This window comes from Erinaceus europaeus, chromosome 15, assembly GCF_950295315.1.
Source record: "Erinaceus europaeus chromosome 15, mEriEur2.1, whole genome shotgun sequence".
NCBI lineage: Eukaryota > Metazoa > Chordata > Mammalia > Eulipotyphla > Erinaceidae > Erinaceus > Erinaceus europaeus.
The window spans coordinates 18444410-18460545 of NC_080176.1; the positions used below are offsets into that span (position 1 = coordinate 18444410).

A 16136-nucleotide genomic window follows, 5' to 3' on the forward strand; every position below is an offset into this window, starting at 1 on the left:
CATTTCTCTCTGTCCTAACCAACAACGATGACAACAACAATAATAACTACAACAATAAAATAACAACGGCAACAAAAGGGAATAAATAAAATAAATATTAAAAAAAAAAAGAAAAAAGGGGGGAGGGAATGGCTGCTAGGAGTAGTGGATTCATAGTGGAGGCACCAAGCCCCAAAGATAATCCTGGTATCAATTAAAAAAAAAATGGAGGAAGGAGGAAATCATAGAGAGAGGGACTGGGGTTAGACATATGTCCTCTAGCCCAAGGCCTCCATGCGGAAGTGGGCTCTCCACAGCCAAGGAGTGACTAAGGGGAAAAACAATCCCCCACCATTTGCCACCACTGGTGAAGACATGTTCCCCTTTGCCCAAGGTCTCCATGAGGAAGTGGGCTCTCACATCCAGGAAGTGACCTGGGAAACTGTTCTGTCTGTGGTCCGGAAGGTGGAGCAGTGGCTAAGACATTAGACTCTCAAGCATGAGGTCCTGAGTTCGATTCCCGGCAGCACATGTACCAGAGTGATGTCTGGTTCTTTCTCTCTTCCTATCTAATAAATAAATAAATAAATAATCTTAGAAAAAAATTGTTCTGGGAGTCAGGCGGTAGCGCAGCGGGTTAAGCACAGGCAGCGCAAAGCAGCAATGACCGGCGTAAGGATCCCAGTTCGAGTCCCCGGCTCTGCATCTGCAGGGAAGTCACATCACAGGTGGTGAAGCAGGTCTGCAGGTGTCTATCTTTCTCTCCCCGCTGTCTTCCCCTCTTGTCTCCATTTCTCTCTGTCCTAACAATGATGAGATCAATAACAACAACCACTACAACAACAATGAAAAACAACAAGGGCAACAAAAGGGAAAATAAATATTTAAAAAAAATGTTTTGTCCTTTCCTTTCCTTCTCTCCCCCTCAGCCCCCCCACCCTCCACTAGATTTTCTTGATAACAGGTTTATCCAGAAGGGGAGGGACATGCAGCACTGCTCCACCATTCATGAAGCTCCCCCCCTGCAGGTGGAGACCGTGGGCTTGAACCTGGGTCCTCATGCATGGTAATGTGTGCGCTCTATTGCTCTACAGGTATGCTACCGTCAACCTAAAAAATGTTATTTCTATGCAAGTTCATATGTTTTTTTTTAAGTTTTTTTTTCCTTTTGTTGCTCATGTTGTTTTCATTGTTGTTGTAGTTGTTATTGTTGTGTTACTGATGTTGTCACTGTTGGCTAGGACAGAGAGAAATGGAGAGAGGAGGGGAAGACAGAAGGGTGACTGAAAGACAGACACCTGCAGACCTGCTTCACCGCTTGTGAAGCAACTCCCCTGCAGGTTGGAAGCCGGGGGCTTGAACTGGGATCCTTTCGCCGGTCCTTGTGCTTCGCGCCACGTGCGCTTAACTCGCTGCACAACCAGCTGACTCCTGCCAGTTCATATGTTTTATGGTCTCCAAATTGTCTTCTTGTCCAAACACCACCCTGAACCACCCAAAGGCAAGAGAGTTCATTCACCATCATTCACATTGGAAAGAGGTGTCAGCAGTGCCAAGAGTTGAAACCAAGCTCACCTAGGAGTCCACACTGCAGCCTCGCTCCTCCAGGGAGCCTTGGCAAACAGGAGGAAAGAGGCCATGGCAAGAGCTGCTCTCCCTCCTCCATGCAGCCATGCTCCTCCAACCCAGCACCAGTCCCCGCCACTCGATCTGTCCAGTCACTGCATCTGAGCTTGTCATCAGGGTGACTATCAGGCCCCTGCAGCTGGGCCGCATCCCTTCAAGTCACTCCCAACCCCCCATGGAGGAACAAGTCACAGTCTCCAGGGCTGTGTGCTCACTGACCCACCCCTCTGCCTAGAAGCCACCTCTCATCTCAAAATCCCTCTTTGGCATTTTCTGCTCCAAATCTTCCTCATTCTTCAAGGATGAGCCTGACTGGGCAGAGCAAATCTGGGGCTGGGGCTGAGGAGCCAGGGGTTGCAATGCTGGCTCTTCCCCTTAAGCAGCTGTGTGGCCTTGGGCAACTGCCTCTCCCTCTCTCTGCCTACACATCTGTAAAATGGGCTAATAGCTACCTCACATGGCTATCTGAAGATCTGATGAGATAATGAAGCTGAAAGCACTTTGTACATTATAAATCACCCTGTGCAATTCCCTTTCTTAACTGTCACCTTCTCTGTGAGGGGCTCTCCATAAATGGTCAGGTTCAGGGGTAATTGCTCCCCACTCTGTTTGTCTAAGACTTGGCTCAGATCTCTCTGACAGAAATTACTCCATTCTGCCTCTTTATTATAGCTCTGGAATTCCTTTAAGGTGGTGTTCATGTTGGATTATATTTACAGACAATAGTTAATGGTAATCTCTGTCATTTATCAGATGGTGATTATGTTCCGGGCATTGTACTAGGCACCAACATTCCTTCTCATTTACACTTGTTGGCTGGAATGAGGAGATGGTATCAATATATTCCATTCCACTGAGGAGGAAGCTGAGGCTCAGATAACTTAAGGTGTTTGGTCTGGGAGGTGGAGCAGTGGATAACGTGTGGGATTCTTGCACATGAGGTCCCAAGTTCAATTCCTGGCAGCACATGCACCAGCATAATATTTGGTTCTCTTTCTCTCTCTTCCTCCTTTCTCGCTCCTAAATAAATGAATGTTTTCTTTCTTTACTCCTTTTTTTTTTTCTTTTTTTGATAGAGATAGAGAAGTTGAAAAGGAAGAGGGAAAAAAAAAAAAAAGAAAAGGAAGAGGGAGACAGAGAAGGAAAGGGAAAAAGAGACTCCCATAGCACTGCTTCACCACTTGTGAAGCTTTTTCTCCTGCAGGGGGGGCCAGGGGCTTGACCCCTGTGCAAGATAATGTGTGCATTCTACACGGTGCGCTACCACCCAGCCCCCATAAATAAATCTTTGAAAAAAAAAAGGAAAGAAAGAGAGGGGAGCATGCCCCCCACACTATACATTACAGTGTATAAGGATGTGAGTTCAAGCCCCTTGTCCCCACCTGCAGGAAGAAAGCTTCACAAGTGGTGAAGCAGTGCTGCAAGTGTCTCTCTTTTCATTTATTTATTTATTTATTTATTTATTTATTTATTTATTTATTTTTATGAGAAAGAGATCATACAACCAAAGGACTGTCCAACTGTAGTTTATGATGGCACTGGGGATTAAACCTGGGATCTCCAAGGTTTAATCAAGCATGCACATACTATGTTCTTTTTAAAATTTTTTTTATGCTTAAGTTTCTTTTATTTTTATTTATTTTCCCTTTTGTTTCCCTTGTTGTTTTTTTATTGTTGTTGTAGTTGTTACTATTGTTATTATTGATGTCATTGTTAGATAAGACAGAGAGAAATGGAAAGGGGAGGGGAAGGCAGAGAGGGAGAGAGAAAGACAGACACATGCAGACCTGCTTCACTGCCTGTGAAGTGACTCCCCTGTAGGTGGGGAGCTGGGGGCTTGAACCGGGATCCTTAGGCCGGTCCTTGCGCTTCGCACCACATGCACTTAACCCGCTGTGCTACTGCATGACTCCCTGGTGTCTCTCTTTCTTTCCCCCATCTCTTCTTTCCCTCTCATTTCTGTCTATATCCAAAAAAAGACTGGGTGGGGTAGATAGCATTGTAGTTGAGAAAGACTGAGATGCTTCCTCCAGGTCACAGAGCCTCTAAGGAAGGATGATAAAGCCTTTTTTGTTTGTTTGTTTCTTTGTTTTTTACTAGATCAAATTGTCTCTGGGGGCCTTCAGGTCAGAGCACTCAGTCTGGCAATCTATGACAACCCAACAAGCTGAGGTTTTCTTTTTTTTTTGTTGTTGTTGTTGTTTTTTGTCACCAGGGTTATCACTGGGGCTTGATTCATACACACCTCCACCATTCCCAGAAGTCATTTTTAAATTTTTGGGTTTTTGTTATTATTATTATTGTTGCTACTGTTGTTGTTGAATAGGACAGACAGAAATCAAGAGAGGAGGGGAAGACAAGAGAGGGGGAGAGAAAGACACCCGCAGACCTGCTTCGACACTTGTGACGTGACCCCCACTGCAGGTGGGGGGCCAGGGGCTTGAATCAGGATCCTTGTGCTGGTCCTTGCACTTCATGCCATGTGCGTTTAACCCTCTGTGTTAACGCCCGGCCCCCTCATTTTAAAATTTCTCATAGCAGGTGAGAGACAGAGAGAAGGGAGAGATACACCTGCAGGACTGCTCTACCACTCAGGAAGCTTCCTCCTGTGGGGGGCCTGAAACTGGGTCCATGTACACGGTGAGATGTGTGCCCTATTGGGTGAGTCTTTATTCAACTCTCAAACTTAGGCTCTTACCGAGGTGAGCAGCTTCGTGAGCACAAGGCCTTCGTGGCTCCAGACTGTGACACACTCCTCGTTCATCTTAGGGGTCAGAGTAGCATTTCCCACTCCCTCCTCGGTGCAAGGTATGGGTGGCTGGCTGGAGGGCAGGATACCCAGAGTGGCACTGAAATACAGGCAGGTTCCTGGGGTCCTTTCTGTGGATGCCCTGGCTGTAACAAGGACCAGCTCTCCTGCATGAGCTCCTGCAAAAGGCACCGGAAAGGAGACAGAAGGACATGAAGAGTAGGCTGGAGGTCCAGGAGGTGGTGCAGTGGATAGTTTTGGGACACTCAAGCATAAGGTTTCGAGTTTAGTCCCTGTCATTGCACATGCCAGAGTGATGCTTTGGTTCTCTCTCTCTCTTCCTTTCTTTCAATAATAAACAATGATAAGATTTATTGTAATTTTCATTTTTTATTTTTATAAAAACAAATTTTCATTCTTTATTTATCCATTGCTTCATTTGATAAAACAGGGAAATTGAGAGAGGATGGGGAGGTAGAGAGGCAGAGACACTGGCAGCATTGCTTTACCACTTGCAAAGCTTCCTCCCTGCAGGTGGGGGGACCTGGGGCTTGAACCTGGGTCCTTGTGCATGCTCAAGCAGGTGTGCCACCTCCAGGCCCCTTAGACTTCTTCTAAATCTTTCTGTGGTGCAACTGGGAGAAGAGTTCAACAGGTGGGGGATGGGCGGTAGAGCAACAGGTTAAGTGCACATGGCGCGAAGCTCAAGGACCTGCGTAAGGATCCCGGTTCAAGCCCCCAGCTCCCCACCTGCAGGGGAGTCGCTTCACAGGTGGTGAAGCAGGTCTGCAGGTGTCTTTATCTCCCCTTCTCTGTCTTCCCCTCCTTTCTCGATTTCTCTCTGTCTTATCCAACAATAACAACAACGGTAAACAACAAGGGCAACAAAAAGGAAAAAATAGCCTCCAGGAGCAGTGCAAGCACTGAGCCCCAACAATAACCTTGGAGGCCGAAAAAAAAAAGAAGTTCAATTGGCAGAGAATGAGACTTGCATATGCCCCCTAATATTCCTAGTTTTGATCCCCAGTGCTGCATGTGGTACTCTGGCTTGTCTCTATCCTTCTCTCTTGTTCCTGTGACATGCCCTCTCTCATATGTAATAAGTAAAAATAAATCTTTACAAACCAATCAATCAGGGGCTAGCAAAATAGATCACAGGGACAGTGTGCTGCTTTGCCACCCAGGTTTGAGCCTGGTCCTTATACTGAAGGAAGCTTTGGTGCTCGGGTGTCTCTGTCTCTCTGTCTCTCTGCCTCTTTATTAAAACAAACAAAGATAGCATAATGGTTATGCAAAGAGATTCTCATGCCTGAGGTTCCATAGTCTCAGGTTCAATCCCCCACACCACCATAAACCAGAGCTGAGCAGTGCTCTGGTTAAAAAAAAAAAGGGGGGGGGGGGAGTCGGGTGTTGGTGCAGCGAGTTAAGTGCACGTGGCGCAAAGTGCAAGGACCAGAGTAAGGATCCCGGTTCAAACCCCTGCTCCCGACTTGCAGAAGAGTTACTTTACAGGCGGTGAAGCAGGTCTGCAGGTGTCTATCTTTCTCTCCCACCCTCTGTCTTCCCCTCCTCTCTCCATTCCTCTCTGTCCTAACAATGACAACATCAATAACTACAACAACAATTTAAAAAAAGGGCAACAAAAAGTGAAAATAAATAAATAAAATATTTTTTTTAAAAAGGAAATTACAAGGCTTTCAACAGTACTAGGTATTTTGGAACTGATCCTATTCAGTAAAACTGTCTGTATGCCATCACTGTGTCACTGAGAGGGGAAAGCAGGGTGCAGCTGCTAGCACAATGGTTCTACAAAAAAAGACTTTTAAGTCTGAGGCTCCAGATTTGCAGGTTCAGTCCCCAACACTGCATGCCGTAAGCCAGATTTGAGCAGTGGTCTAGTGTGTGTGGGGGGGGGGGGGTGAGAAAAACTGTGTAGCAATATAAACAAAAATCTGTATAAATTAGCTCATGCTTAATAAAATAATCATACCAGTACTTAGAAAGGTTGGAGTGAAAACTGGATAGATGTACACTGAAGATGACAATATGCACAAATTAAGCTTTTCTTTTCTTTCTTTTTTTTTTTTTTAAGAAGGCAGTTTTCCTCTAAATACCAAAATACATTTAATGGTTCACACTCCATTTCAATTTAGTGGGAAAGGATGAACTACTCAGTCCATGGCCTTGGGACAATTTCCATTTGGGGGAAAAAAAAAAAGACCTTATCTCAACTATACAATCAAATCCAGATGTGTCTAAGACCTCTACAAACAACCTAAAGCAGGACAAGACAAAAATCAAAGAAAATAAAAAATAACCTGCAGCCTAGAAGGGGGTACAATGAATAAGGCACTAGACTGTCAAGCATGAGGTCCTGAGTTTGATCCCCAGAATAACATGAACCGGATTGATGCTCTGGTTCTCCCCACCCACACCCATTAGTAAAATAAATATCTTTTTAAAAATGATTTATTTATTTATTTGCCTCCAGGGTTATCACCGGGGCTCGATGCCAACACTACGAATCTACTGCTCCTGGAGGCCATTTTTCCCATTTTTGTTGCCCTTGTTGTGGTTGTTAGTGTTGTTGCTGCTATTGCTGATGTTGTTGGACAGGACAGAGAGAAATGGAAAGAGGTGGGGAAGGCAGAGAGGGAGAGAGAAAGACAGACACCTGTAGACCTGCTTCACCGCCTGTGAAGTGCCCCCCCCCCCCCCCCCCCCCGCAGGTGGGGAGCTGGGAGCTCGAACCGGGATCCTTACTCCGGTCCTTGCACTTTGCGCCATGTGCACTTAACCCGCTGTGCTATTGCCCAACCCCCTTTAATTTTTTTTACTATTTATTTATTTATTCCCTTTTGTTGCCCTTGTTGTTTTATTGTTGTCGTTATTATTGTTGTTGTTGATGTCATCATTGTTGTATAGGACAGAGAGAAATGGAGAGAGGAGGGGAAGACAGAGAGGGGGAGAGAAAGCTAGAAATCTGCAGACCTGCTTTATCACTTGTGAAGTGACTTCCCTGCAGGTGGGGAGCCAGGGGCTCGTACCGGGATCTTTATGCCGGTCCTTGTGCTTTGTGCCACCTGCGCTTAACCTGCGGCACTACCGCCTGACTCCTGATTTTCTAATTTTTAAGTGGGGAAAGGCCTCTCTAAAAAACTCAAAACCTAGGGCAAGAAGAGATAGCATAGTGGTTATGCAAAGAGACTCTCATGCCTGAGGCTTTGAAGCCCCAGGTTCAATCCTCAGCACTACCATAACCCAGAGAGGAGCAGTGCTCTGGGGAAAAATAACAATAACAACTAAATATTTTTATATAATGAAGAGTAAGTTAAGAAAAAAAATGTTGATGCACAAAGCCCCAGGTTCTATCCCAAGCACTGCATGTGACAGATTAGATGAGTATTCTGCTTGTCTCTCATTAAATAAGTGCACACAGAAATAAGTATCTTAAAGAATGAAAAACAGAGGGAGAGGGAACCAGAGGATCACTCTGACACATATGCTGGGGGACAAACTTAAGACCCCAACCATCAGAATTGAATCTAGATCCTGGCACATGGGAAAAATAAATACACGATAAAAATACTTTATTTGGGAGTCAGGCAGTAGCTCAGCGGGTTAAGCGCACGTGGCGTAAAGCCCAAGGACTGGTGTAAGGATCCCGGCTCGAGCCCCCAGCTCCCCACCCACAGGGGAGTTGCTTCACAAACAGTGAAGCAGGTCTGCAGGTGTCTGTCTTTCTCTCCTTCTCTCTGTCTTCCCCTCCTCTCTCCATTTCTCTCTCCTATCCAACAATGACAACATCAATAACAACAACCAAAAAAAAAAAAAAAAACAAGGCCAGCAAAAAGGAATAAATACTTTAAAAATTGTCATAAAAATTACCTTATTTGATAGATACAGGGAAGGGAGAAGAAAGGCAAGAGAGACATCGCAGTACTGTTTTACAGCTCTGGAAGCTTCCTCCCTGCAGATGGGGTCCAGGGGCTTGAAGCAGGGTCCTTGCACATTGTAATAAATGTGCTCAGCCAGGTTCACCACCACCCAACCCCCTAAAGTAAGTATTCCTTTTTTTAAATTAGCTGTTTCCAGCTTCCCCAGATGGGATCTGTCATCGTGTCCTGTCAATCTCACACCGCTATCAAGCCCCTGTCAGTTAGCCCTGTTGTCCTCCTCTCTTTATTACAACCACCTCCTAACTCCCTCAGTCTAGACACATGCCTTCTAGGCAGTCAGTTAGCCTTTTGAAATAACAACCAGGGCCAGTGAAATAGCTCACCTGGACAGTACACTGCTTTGCCATGTGTGCGACCCAAGTTTTGAGTCCAGCCCCCACCCCCGCACTCAAGGAAGCTTCTGGTCTGTGGTCTCCTTCTTTCTCCCTGCCCTTCATTGTCTCCCCTCTCTGTCTCCATATAAAACAAAAAGAAATCACTGGGTTTGCCCAGTACTTGGCCTGGCACACCAGCCTCTCCAGGCAGTTGTTGGCTTCTTCACATGCCTCACTCACTCAGCGTCCCTCCCCCAGTACCAGTACCACTAAGCCACAGGGAACAGGCCTGCATACTTTTGCATCTGCCCCTCCCCTCTGGCCAGAAGGACACACTTCTCTCTCCTGCAAGCCTCAGCTCAGGCACAGGGTCTTTCCAACAGCCCTGCTTGACATTTTTCTGGCAGTGGGTAAAGCACTGGACTCTCAAGCACAGACTCTTGAGTTTGATCTCTGGTATCGCCTGTATCAAAGGAACACACACTACCCTGTGTTCTACTTGCACTGACAGTACTTCTGGGCCCATGTCTTACAGACTTCTGTATTCCCCAGGATTGGGGATAATTATTTTTAAAATAGCTTTTTTTTTTTAAGTTATCTTTATCTGTTGGAATAAAGATAGCCAGAAATTTAGATGGAAGGGGGAGGCTAAAAAAGAGAGAAACATAGGAGGAGATAGGGAGAGAGACAGAGAGACACCTGCAGCCCTGCTTCACCACTTGTGAAGATTTCCCCCTGAAGATGGGGACCAGGGGCTTGAACCTGGGTCATTGTGCATTGTAACATGTGTGCTCAACCAGATGTGCCAAGACCTGGCTTCTATTTATTTATTTTTTTAGATGATCTACTCATAAGTGATGTTTTTTTTTGCCCAAAATAAGCTTTGCTTCATCTATTTTGTTTCTCATCATGAAAAGAAGAGGGTTTCTTTGCAGAAGAAGAAATGGCCAGCCTGGGAGTCGGGAGGTAGCGTAGCGGGTTAAGCGCATGTGGCGCAAAGCACAAGGACTGGTCTAAGGATCCCAGTTCGAGCCCCCGGCTCCCCACCTGCAAGGGAGTCGTTTCACAGGTGGTGAAGCAGGTCTGCAGGTGTCTGTCTGTCTTTCTCTCCCCCTCTGTCTTCCCCTCCTCTCTCCATTTCTTTCTGTCCTATCCAACAACAATGACATCAATAACAACAACAATAATAATAACGACAACAAGGGCAACAAAAAGGGAATAAATATTTAAAAAAATAAAAACAAAATAATAATTAAAAAAAAGAAAAAAGTTGATGCCAGGGAGATAACTTAATGATTATGCAAAGGATGCATGTCTGAGGCTCTATGCCCCATGTTAAATCCCTGGCTCCACCATAATCCAGAGCTGAGCAGTGCTCTGGTCTCTCTCTGTATTTATCTCACAGAAAAAAAAAAAAGAAAAAAAAAAGCAGAGTTCTAATCAATATTAAAGTACGAATAAAGATTAAAAAAAAAACCAGAGTTCTGGTAAAAACAAAAACACAATGTGATGATACATTGTGTCTATAAAGACAGATATATAGGCCCATAGAACAGAGCTGACAATCCAAACATAACCTATATAGTATAAACCATAAACCACAGCTGAGCAGTGCTCAGGTTACAAAAATAAAGACTATGGCCTGGATATGTTCCCAAGGTCACCATCCTGGTGAGGTGAGGCAGGACCTAGCTCTGAATGTTCTCCTGCTCAACCCAATACCTTCCAGATCTTACCTTTCAATCCCATGTGGCTCCCGGAAACCGTGGCTTGGAATATCTGAGTTTTGTTCTTGTCTGGACCATCTCCGAAGTTCAAGGTGGTCAGTAAGCCCACAGTGTGAGGCCCAGGCCACCTCCCCGTGACAGTACCATTCGCAGGGCATAGGCTCAGCTCAGCTAACGATCTAAAGAAGGAGACCCAGTCCTGTGTGCAGAAGGGAGGTGGGAGCCAGGTGAGACATGAGCAGCAAGAGTGAGCCCACTGGAAGGACGGGCAGAAAGGTACTCACCTGGGGGATGTCAGGGCTACGCAGGCCAGTCCTGTGGGTGAGGAGGAAGCCGCCGAGGCCCAGGCCAGAAAGGCCAAGGAGCAGCAGGATCAAGGTGGCACAGACCAGAGGCGGGTGGTGGGCCAGACAGAGATGCAAGTTGTGCCCAGCCTGGCAGCTGCCCATGGGGAGCAGAGGGATCTGGGCTTCCACGGAGAGCCTGCTAGAGAACAGGGAGGGGGGAGTGGACAACAGCCTGTTGGGCTGGAGGCACTTTCCCATTTCATCCAAAGGCAAGTTCAAGCAGGCAAGACCAAGGGAGTTGTCCAAGGCAGGATGAGAATACAAGGCTGAAAGTTTGCAGCCTTTCATTTCTGAAGCAGTGGCCAGCAAGCACTGTGTGCTGGTGGAAAAAGGAACTGAAAAGAGGGGAAAGCACATGGCAGAAAACTGAGGAACATCTCTTCTGGTGTTAGGGTTTGGCTAAGAACTCTTTCAGCCAATAGCCTAATGAAAGTGTCTGATGTAAAAGCACTAAGCTTTAGAGATAAACTGCTCACTTTGACCCTCCCAATGCAACTCACTGGTTTTGTGGGGGAGAGAATTATCTAACCCTCGGTGAGCTTAAGCAACTACAACATGGGAGTTCTAGGAACACCACGCAGCGAGGTGAAATGTGGCCGATAAAGCAGTTTGCATATGGCTATGCAGGACCTCAACCTTTCTATTTCTGTGTCACACCTATCTTCAAAAGCAGGTGAGGCATGGCAAATAATCAAAAAAGAAATAAAATGTGGGAAGGGGAAACTGAGGCTCAGAGACTTTAACACAGGCGTGGTAGGGGCAAAAGCTTGCAGGCGGGGCAATGGAAAAGCACGTCTGGGGTCGAGATGAAGGAGCGCCCCAGGGAAACGCAGAATGCAGGTGTCACAAATGCTCACCCCTGCCCTGCCTCCCGTCCCGGCACATCTGGAAAGGGGAAACAAACAGGAAGTGGAAGCCCAGAGCCCAGAAGATCAGCGGCGGGGGCTGCATCTGGGTGTCCCCGCCCACCCAAAGCCCCTCCTGCAGAAACTCCACACCCACATCCCTTCCCGGCCCTGGGGGCGCCGGTCCGCTGATCGCCCGCTCTCACCGCTCAGAGCCGGGCGGAGGCCGGCGCCCCCCGCCACGACGTCACGCTTGGAACCGCGGGGGGCGGGGTCCGAGTTGCCCCGCCCCCCCGCGGCGGGCTCCGCATGCGCAGTGCTGACGTGAGCTGCAGTCGGGCTCCGCCCAGACGGGGCGGAACGTACCATAAGGCGAAGGGGCGGGGGGGGGGAAACGTGGCTCCCCGGGAAGTGAGCTAGAGGAGGCGGGGCTGTGGTAAACGCTCGCGAGAAGCCATAGAATTGTAATAATTCCTTCCAGAGAAGCCGTGGGAGCGTTTCAAGGAGAATCTGTGGTCCCACGGGCTGTCGTGTTGCTGGGCTCCCCGGCGCTCATAGAACAGCCCAGCCGCGCCCAGGTTCCGGTGAGCACCTGGGATCCGCTCCCGGGTCGGCTGCGGCCCTGGGACGGTGACAGAGGAGGTGCTTTATGTCTACATCTCCCTCTTGACTCCTAGCTTTTAGCTGCTCTCTAGTATATAGAAGTATTACAACTGCAAGAACAGCTCATTATGAGGACACTGAGTTCCATCTTATCTGCATGGTTCTAGGAGCCATAGGTTCAAATCTAGATTCAGTTCCTGTTAACGGATTCTCAGACAGACAGACAGGACACACTGAGGCAAATAGGAGGCAGGAAGCAGTGCTTATTTACTACTGACAGACTCAGGACTCATGTCCTAGGAAAAAAAAAATTGAACCCCGAGCACAGTGGCGCTTGTCCTTTTATATAGTTGCCAACTTTCCTATAGTAACTCATAGCAACAAGCTTAACAGGTTATTTTTTCTTTTCTATATGAAGAGAGAACAATTTGGGTTATCAGCAGACTTTTAGGCAGAAGTAACAGATTCAAGGCCACTGGCCAAAGCCACTTTGATTACAGCAGTAGGAAGCCCTGCTTCTTCTTCTAGCGTTTGCCAGGAAGCCCTGCTTATGCTGAGAGAAGGGGGAAGATTGCTGCCAAGCTAAGATGTTAACCCTTGCTAACCTCTTGAAAATTTAGCCCTTAGTTTCTCTGCCTCAACCCTGATGCTGGAACATTGCTCTTCTGGGAACTGAGTCTACACCTGCGTAAAAAAAGCATCGGTGAAGCAGGTCTGCAGGTGTCTATCCTTCTCTCCCCTTCTCTGTCTTCCCCTCCTCTCTCCATTTCTCTCTGTCCTGTCCAACAACGACGACATCAATAACAACAATAATAACTACAACAATTAAAAAAAACAAGGGCAACAAAAGGGAAAATAAATACTTAAAAGTTATGGGAGTCAGGCTGTAGCGCAGCGGGTTAAGCGCAGGTAGCGCAAAAATGCAAGGCCGGCGTAAGGATCCCGGTTGGAGCCTCCAGCTCCCCACCTGCAGGGGAGTCACTTCACAAGCAGTGAAGCAGGTCTGCAGGTGTCTACCTTTCTCTCCCCCTCTCTGTCTTCCCCTCCTCTCTCCATTTCTCTCTGTCCTATCCAACAACAACGACAACAATAATAACTACAACAATAAAAAAAAAAAAACAATGCAACTAAAGGGAATAAGTAAAGAAATATATATTTAAAAAGTTATGTTATATTTAAAAAGTTATGGCTGGGCGGTGGTGCAACCGGTTAAGTGCACATAGTGCAAAATGCAAGGACTGGAAAGGATCCTAGTTTGAGCCCCCGACTCGCCACCTACAGGGGGTGGCACTTCACAAGTGCTGAAGCAGGTCTGCAGGTGTCACAAGAGGTGAAGTAGGTCTGCAGGTGTCTATCTTTCACTCTCCTCTATCTCCCCCTTCCCTCTCAATTTATCTCTATCCTATTGAATTTATCTCTATCCTATTGGGGTTAGGGTTAGGGTTAGGGGAAGAAAAAAAAAAAAGGAAAAAATTGCTGGATTTATAGTGCCAGCACGGAGCCCTAACAGTAACCCCGGAGGAACAATAAAAGAGAGAGAGACCGAGACCTGCAGACCTGCTTCACCACTCGTGAAGCTTTCCCCCCATAGGGCTTGAACCTGAGCCATGTAGGTGGGGACCAGGAGCTTGAACCGGGCTCCTTTGAGCACTGTAACGTGTGCTTAACCAGGTGTACCACCATCCAGCCCCTTAAAAAATATTCTAGCAGCACCCTGAATGTTAGACTGTCTCCACTGGGCTCAGTTCACACACCCACAGAATCAGGAAGGCCCTCAAAGAGACGATGGGCTCAGGTGTCCAGGCCTGCAGGCCTGGGAGGATTTGAGTTCCAGCCATTCTCTGCCCAACCCAAGTCCCAGTACTCACTCACTCCAGTTCCCCCTACCTGAGCCAGTGACACTTCTTCCTTCTCCAGAGCCAGTGTGGTGTCAGGAGGTGGCACACTGCTGAGAAGCCCAGGAAGGCCCCCAGATTCCTGTGTGGTCAGGCCAGCTTCATTAAAATGAACTTTGTTCCTTGAGGAGCTGTACGTGGAGGCATGATTATGTACCTGCTCCCAGTTCCTATGGCTACAGCTCCCAGTGAGAAGGAGCAGGTGCACGTCCCTGCCTGCCTGTACAGCACAGACTTGACCTCACTGAGAGTAAGGCGGGCAGCGGGGCACCTTGCTAACGGCACAGCATGAAGAGAGTTGTGAGTGCCTTACGCAGAAAGGAACACGAGTTAAGAGGGTACGTGTGGCAGTGTACATTCCAGCCCTGGTTTGGCTCTGGTTGCTAACAGCCATTAGCCATTCATTGCAGTATCCACCTTCATACGCAGAGGGAGGTCATGCAGCTGAAAAGTGTCACCACGTATTCCATGGGTCTGAGCAAGCCTGATAGACCTGCTTTGTGTGTGTTCAATGTTTACTGTTTGATTTCTTTTTTAAATATTTATTTATTTCCTTTTGTTGCCCTTGTTGTTTTACTGTTGTAGTTATTGTTGTTGATGTCGTCATTGTTGGATAGGACAGAGAGAAATGGAGAGAGGAGGGGAAGACAGAGAGGGGGAGAGAAAGATAGACACCTGCAGACCTCCCTCACCACCTGTGAAGTGACACCCCTGCAGGTGGGGAGCCAGGGGCTTGAACCGGGATCCTTATGCTGGTCCTTGTGCTTGGTGCCACATGCGCTTAACCCGCTGTGCTACCGCCCGACTCCCTACTGTTTGATTTCTGTGGCCCACAGAATGGTGCAGTGAATAAACTGTTGGACTTCCTTTCTTTCTTTTCTTTTCTTTTTTTTTTTTCACTAGAGCACTGAACCTGGGACTTAGAACTTCAGGCATGAGAGTCTATTTGCATAACCATTATGCTGTCTACCCTCTGCCCTAAACTGTTGGACTTTCAAGCATGAGATCCCCAAGTTGGATCTCCAGCATTGCATATGCCAGAGTAACATTCTTTTTCTTTCTCTCTCTCTCTTAGTAATAAATAAGTAAATCTTTAAAACAAACAGTTTGGGTCAGGAGGTAGCTCACTCAGTAGAGAATACATGCTACCATGCACTAGGACCCAGGTTCAAGCTCCCAGTCCCCACCTGCAGTGGGGAAGCATCACAAAAAGCTGCAGGTGGGGAGTCCAGCAGTAGCACAAAGCGCAAAGAGCAGAGTAAGGATCTTGGTTCGAGCCCCCGGCTCCCCACCTGCAGGGGAGTCGCTTCACAGGCGGTGAAGCAGGTCTGCAGGTGTCTATCTTTCTCTCCCCCCTCTGTCTTCCCCTCCTCTCTCCATTTCTCTCTGTCCTACCCAACAACGACGACATCAATAACAACAATTATAAAAAAAGAAGAAGAAAAAAAGCTGCAGGTGTCCCTTACTCCCTCCCTCCATTTCTTCTTTTCTTTCATTTTATTCTTTCACCAAAGCACCACTCGGCACTGACTTATGGTGGTTCTGGGGATTAAAGCTGGGACCTCAGGCATGAAAAGTCTTTTTTCATAACCATTATGTTATCTCCCCAGGCTAATATTTTATTATTATTTCATTAGAGCTTTACAGCTCTAGGATATATATATTGAGAGAGGCAGGGGCCAGGCAGTGGCATACCTGGTTAAGTGCTCACACTAAAGTGCACAAGGACCCGGGTTCAAGCCTCTGGCCCCACCTGCAGGGGGAAAGCTTCATGAGTGGTGAAGCAGGTGTCTCTCTGTCTCTCTATCTCTCCCTCCCCTCCCAATCTTCCTCTGTCTCTACCCAAGAATAAATAGATGAAAATATTTAAAAAGAGAGAATAAATTTAAAGAGAAGGAAAGAAACTATCAGTATTAAAGAGAGAGAGAGAGAGGCAGAGGTTGGGCACAGAAAGATCAATTTATGGATCAGAGAAAGAACATCAGTTTATAAAACAGATTTTTATTTTTATTTTATTTATTTTGCCCCCAGGGTTATTGCTGGGGCTCAGTGCCTGCACTAAGAATCCACTGCTCGTGGTCCGGGAGGTGGC

The 16136-nt window shown here is 47.1% G+C and overlaps 1 protein-coding gene across 5 annotated transcripts; it reads right to left on the reverse strand.

Annotated features, from left to right (window-relative positions):
• Positions 1–4276: 4276 nt before the first annotated feature.
• TMEM219 (transmembrane protein 219) lies at positions 4277–11891 on the reverse strand. Of its 5 annotated transcripts, none has more exons than XM_060173028.1 (5): positions 11753–11810; positions 11559–11586; positions 10639–10837; positions 10364–10553; positions 4277–4533 (listed from the first exon to the last, which is right to left on the reverse strand). In XM_060173028.1, exons 3-5 carry the CDS (start codon positions 10801–10803, stop codon positions 4292–4294), a joined length of 597 nt encoding a protein of 198 aa, XP_060029011.1. In that variant the 5' UTR covers positions 10804–10837; positions 11559–11586; positions 11753–11810; the 3' UTR covers positions 4277–4291. The 5 variants fall into 5 exon arrangements, with proteins under 5 accessions (XP_060029011.1, XP_060029012.1, XP_060029009.1 ...); XM_060173029.1 differs by having other exon boundaries at positions 10639–10840; positions 11753–11770; XM_060173026.1 differs by lacking the exon at positions 11559–11586 and having other exon boundaries at positions 11753–11891.
• Between the last annotated feature and the right edge of the window lie 4245 nt (positions 11892–16136).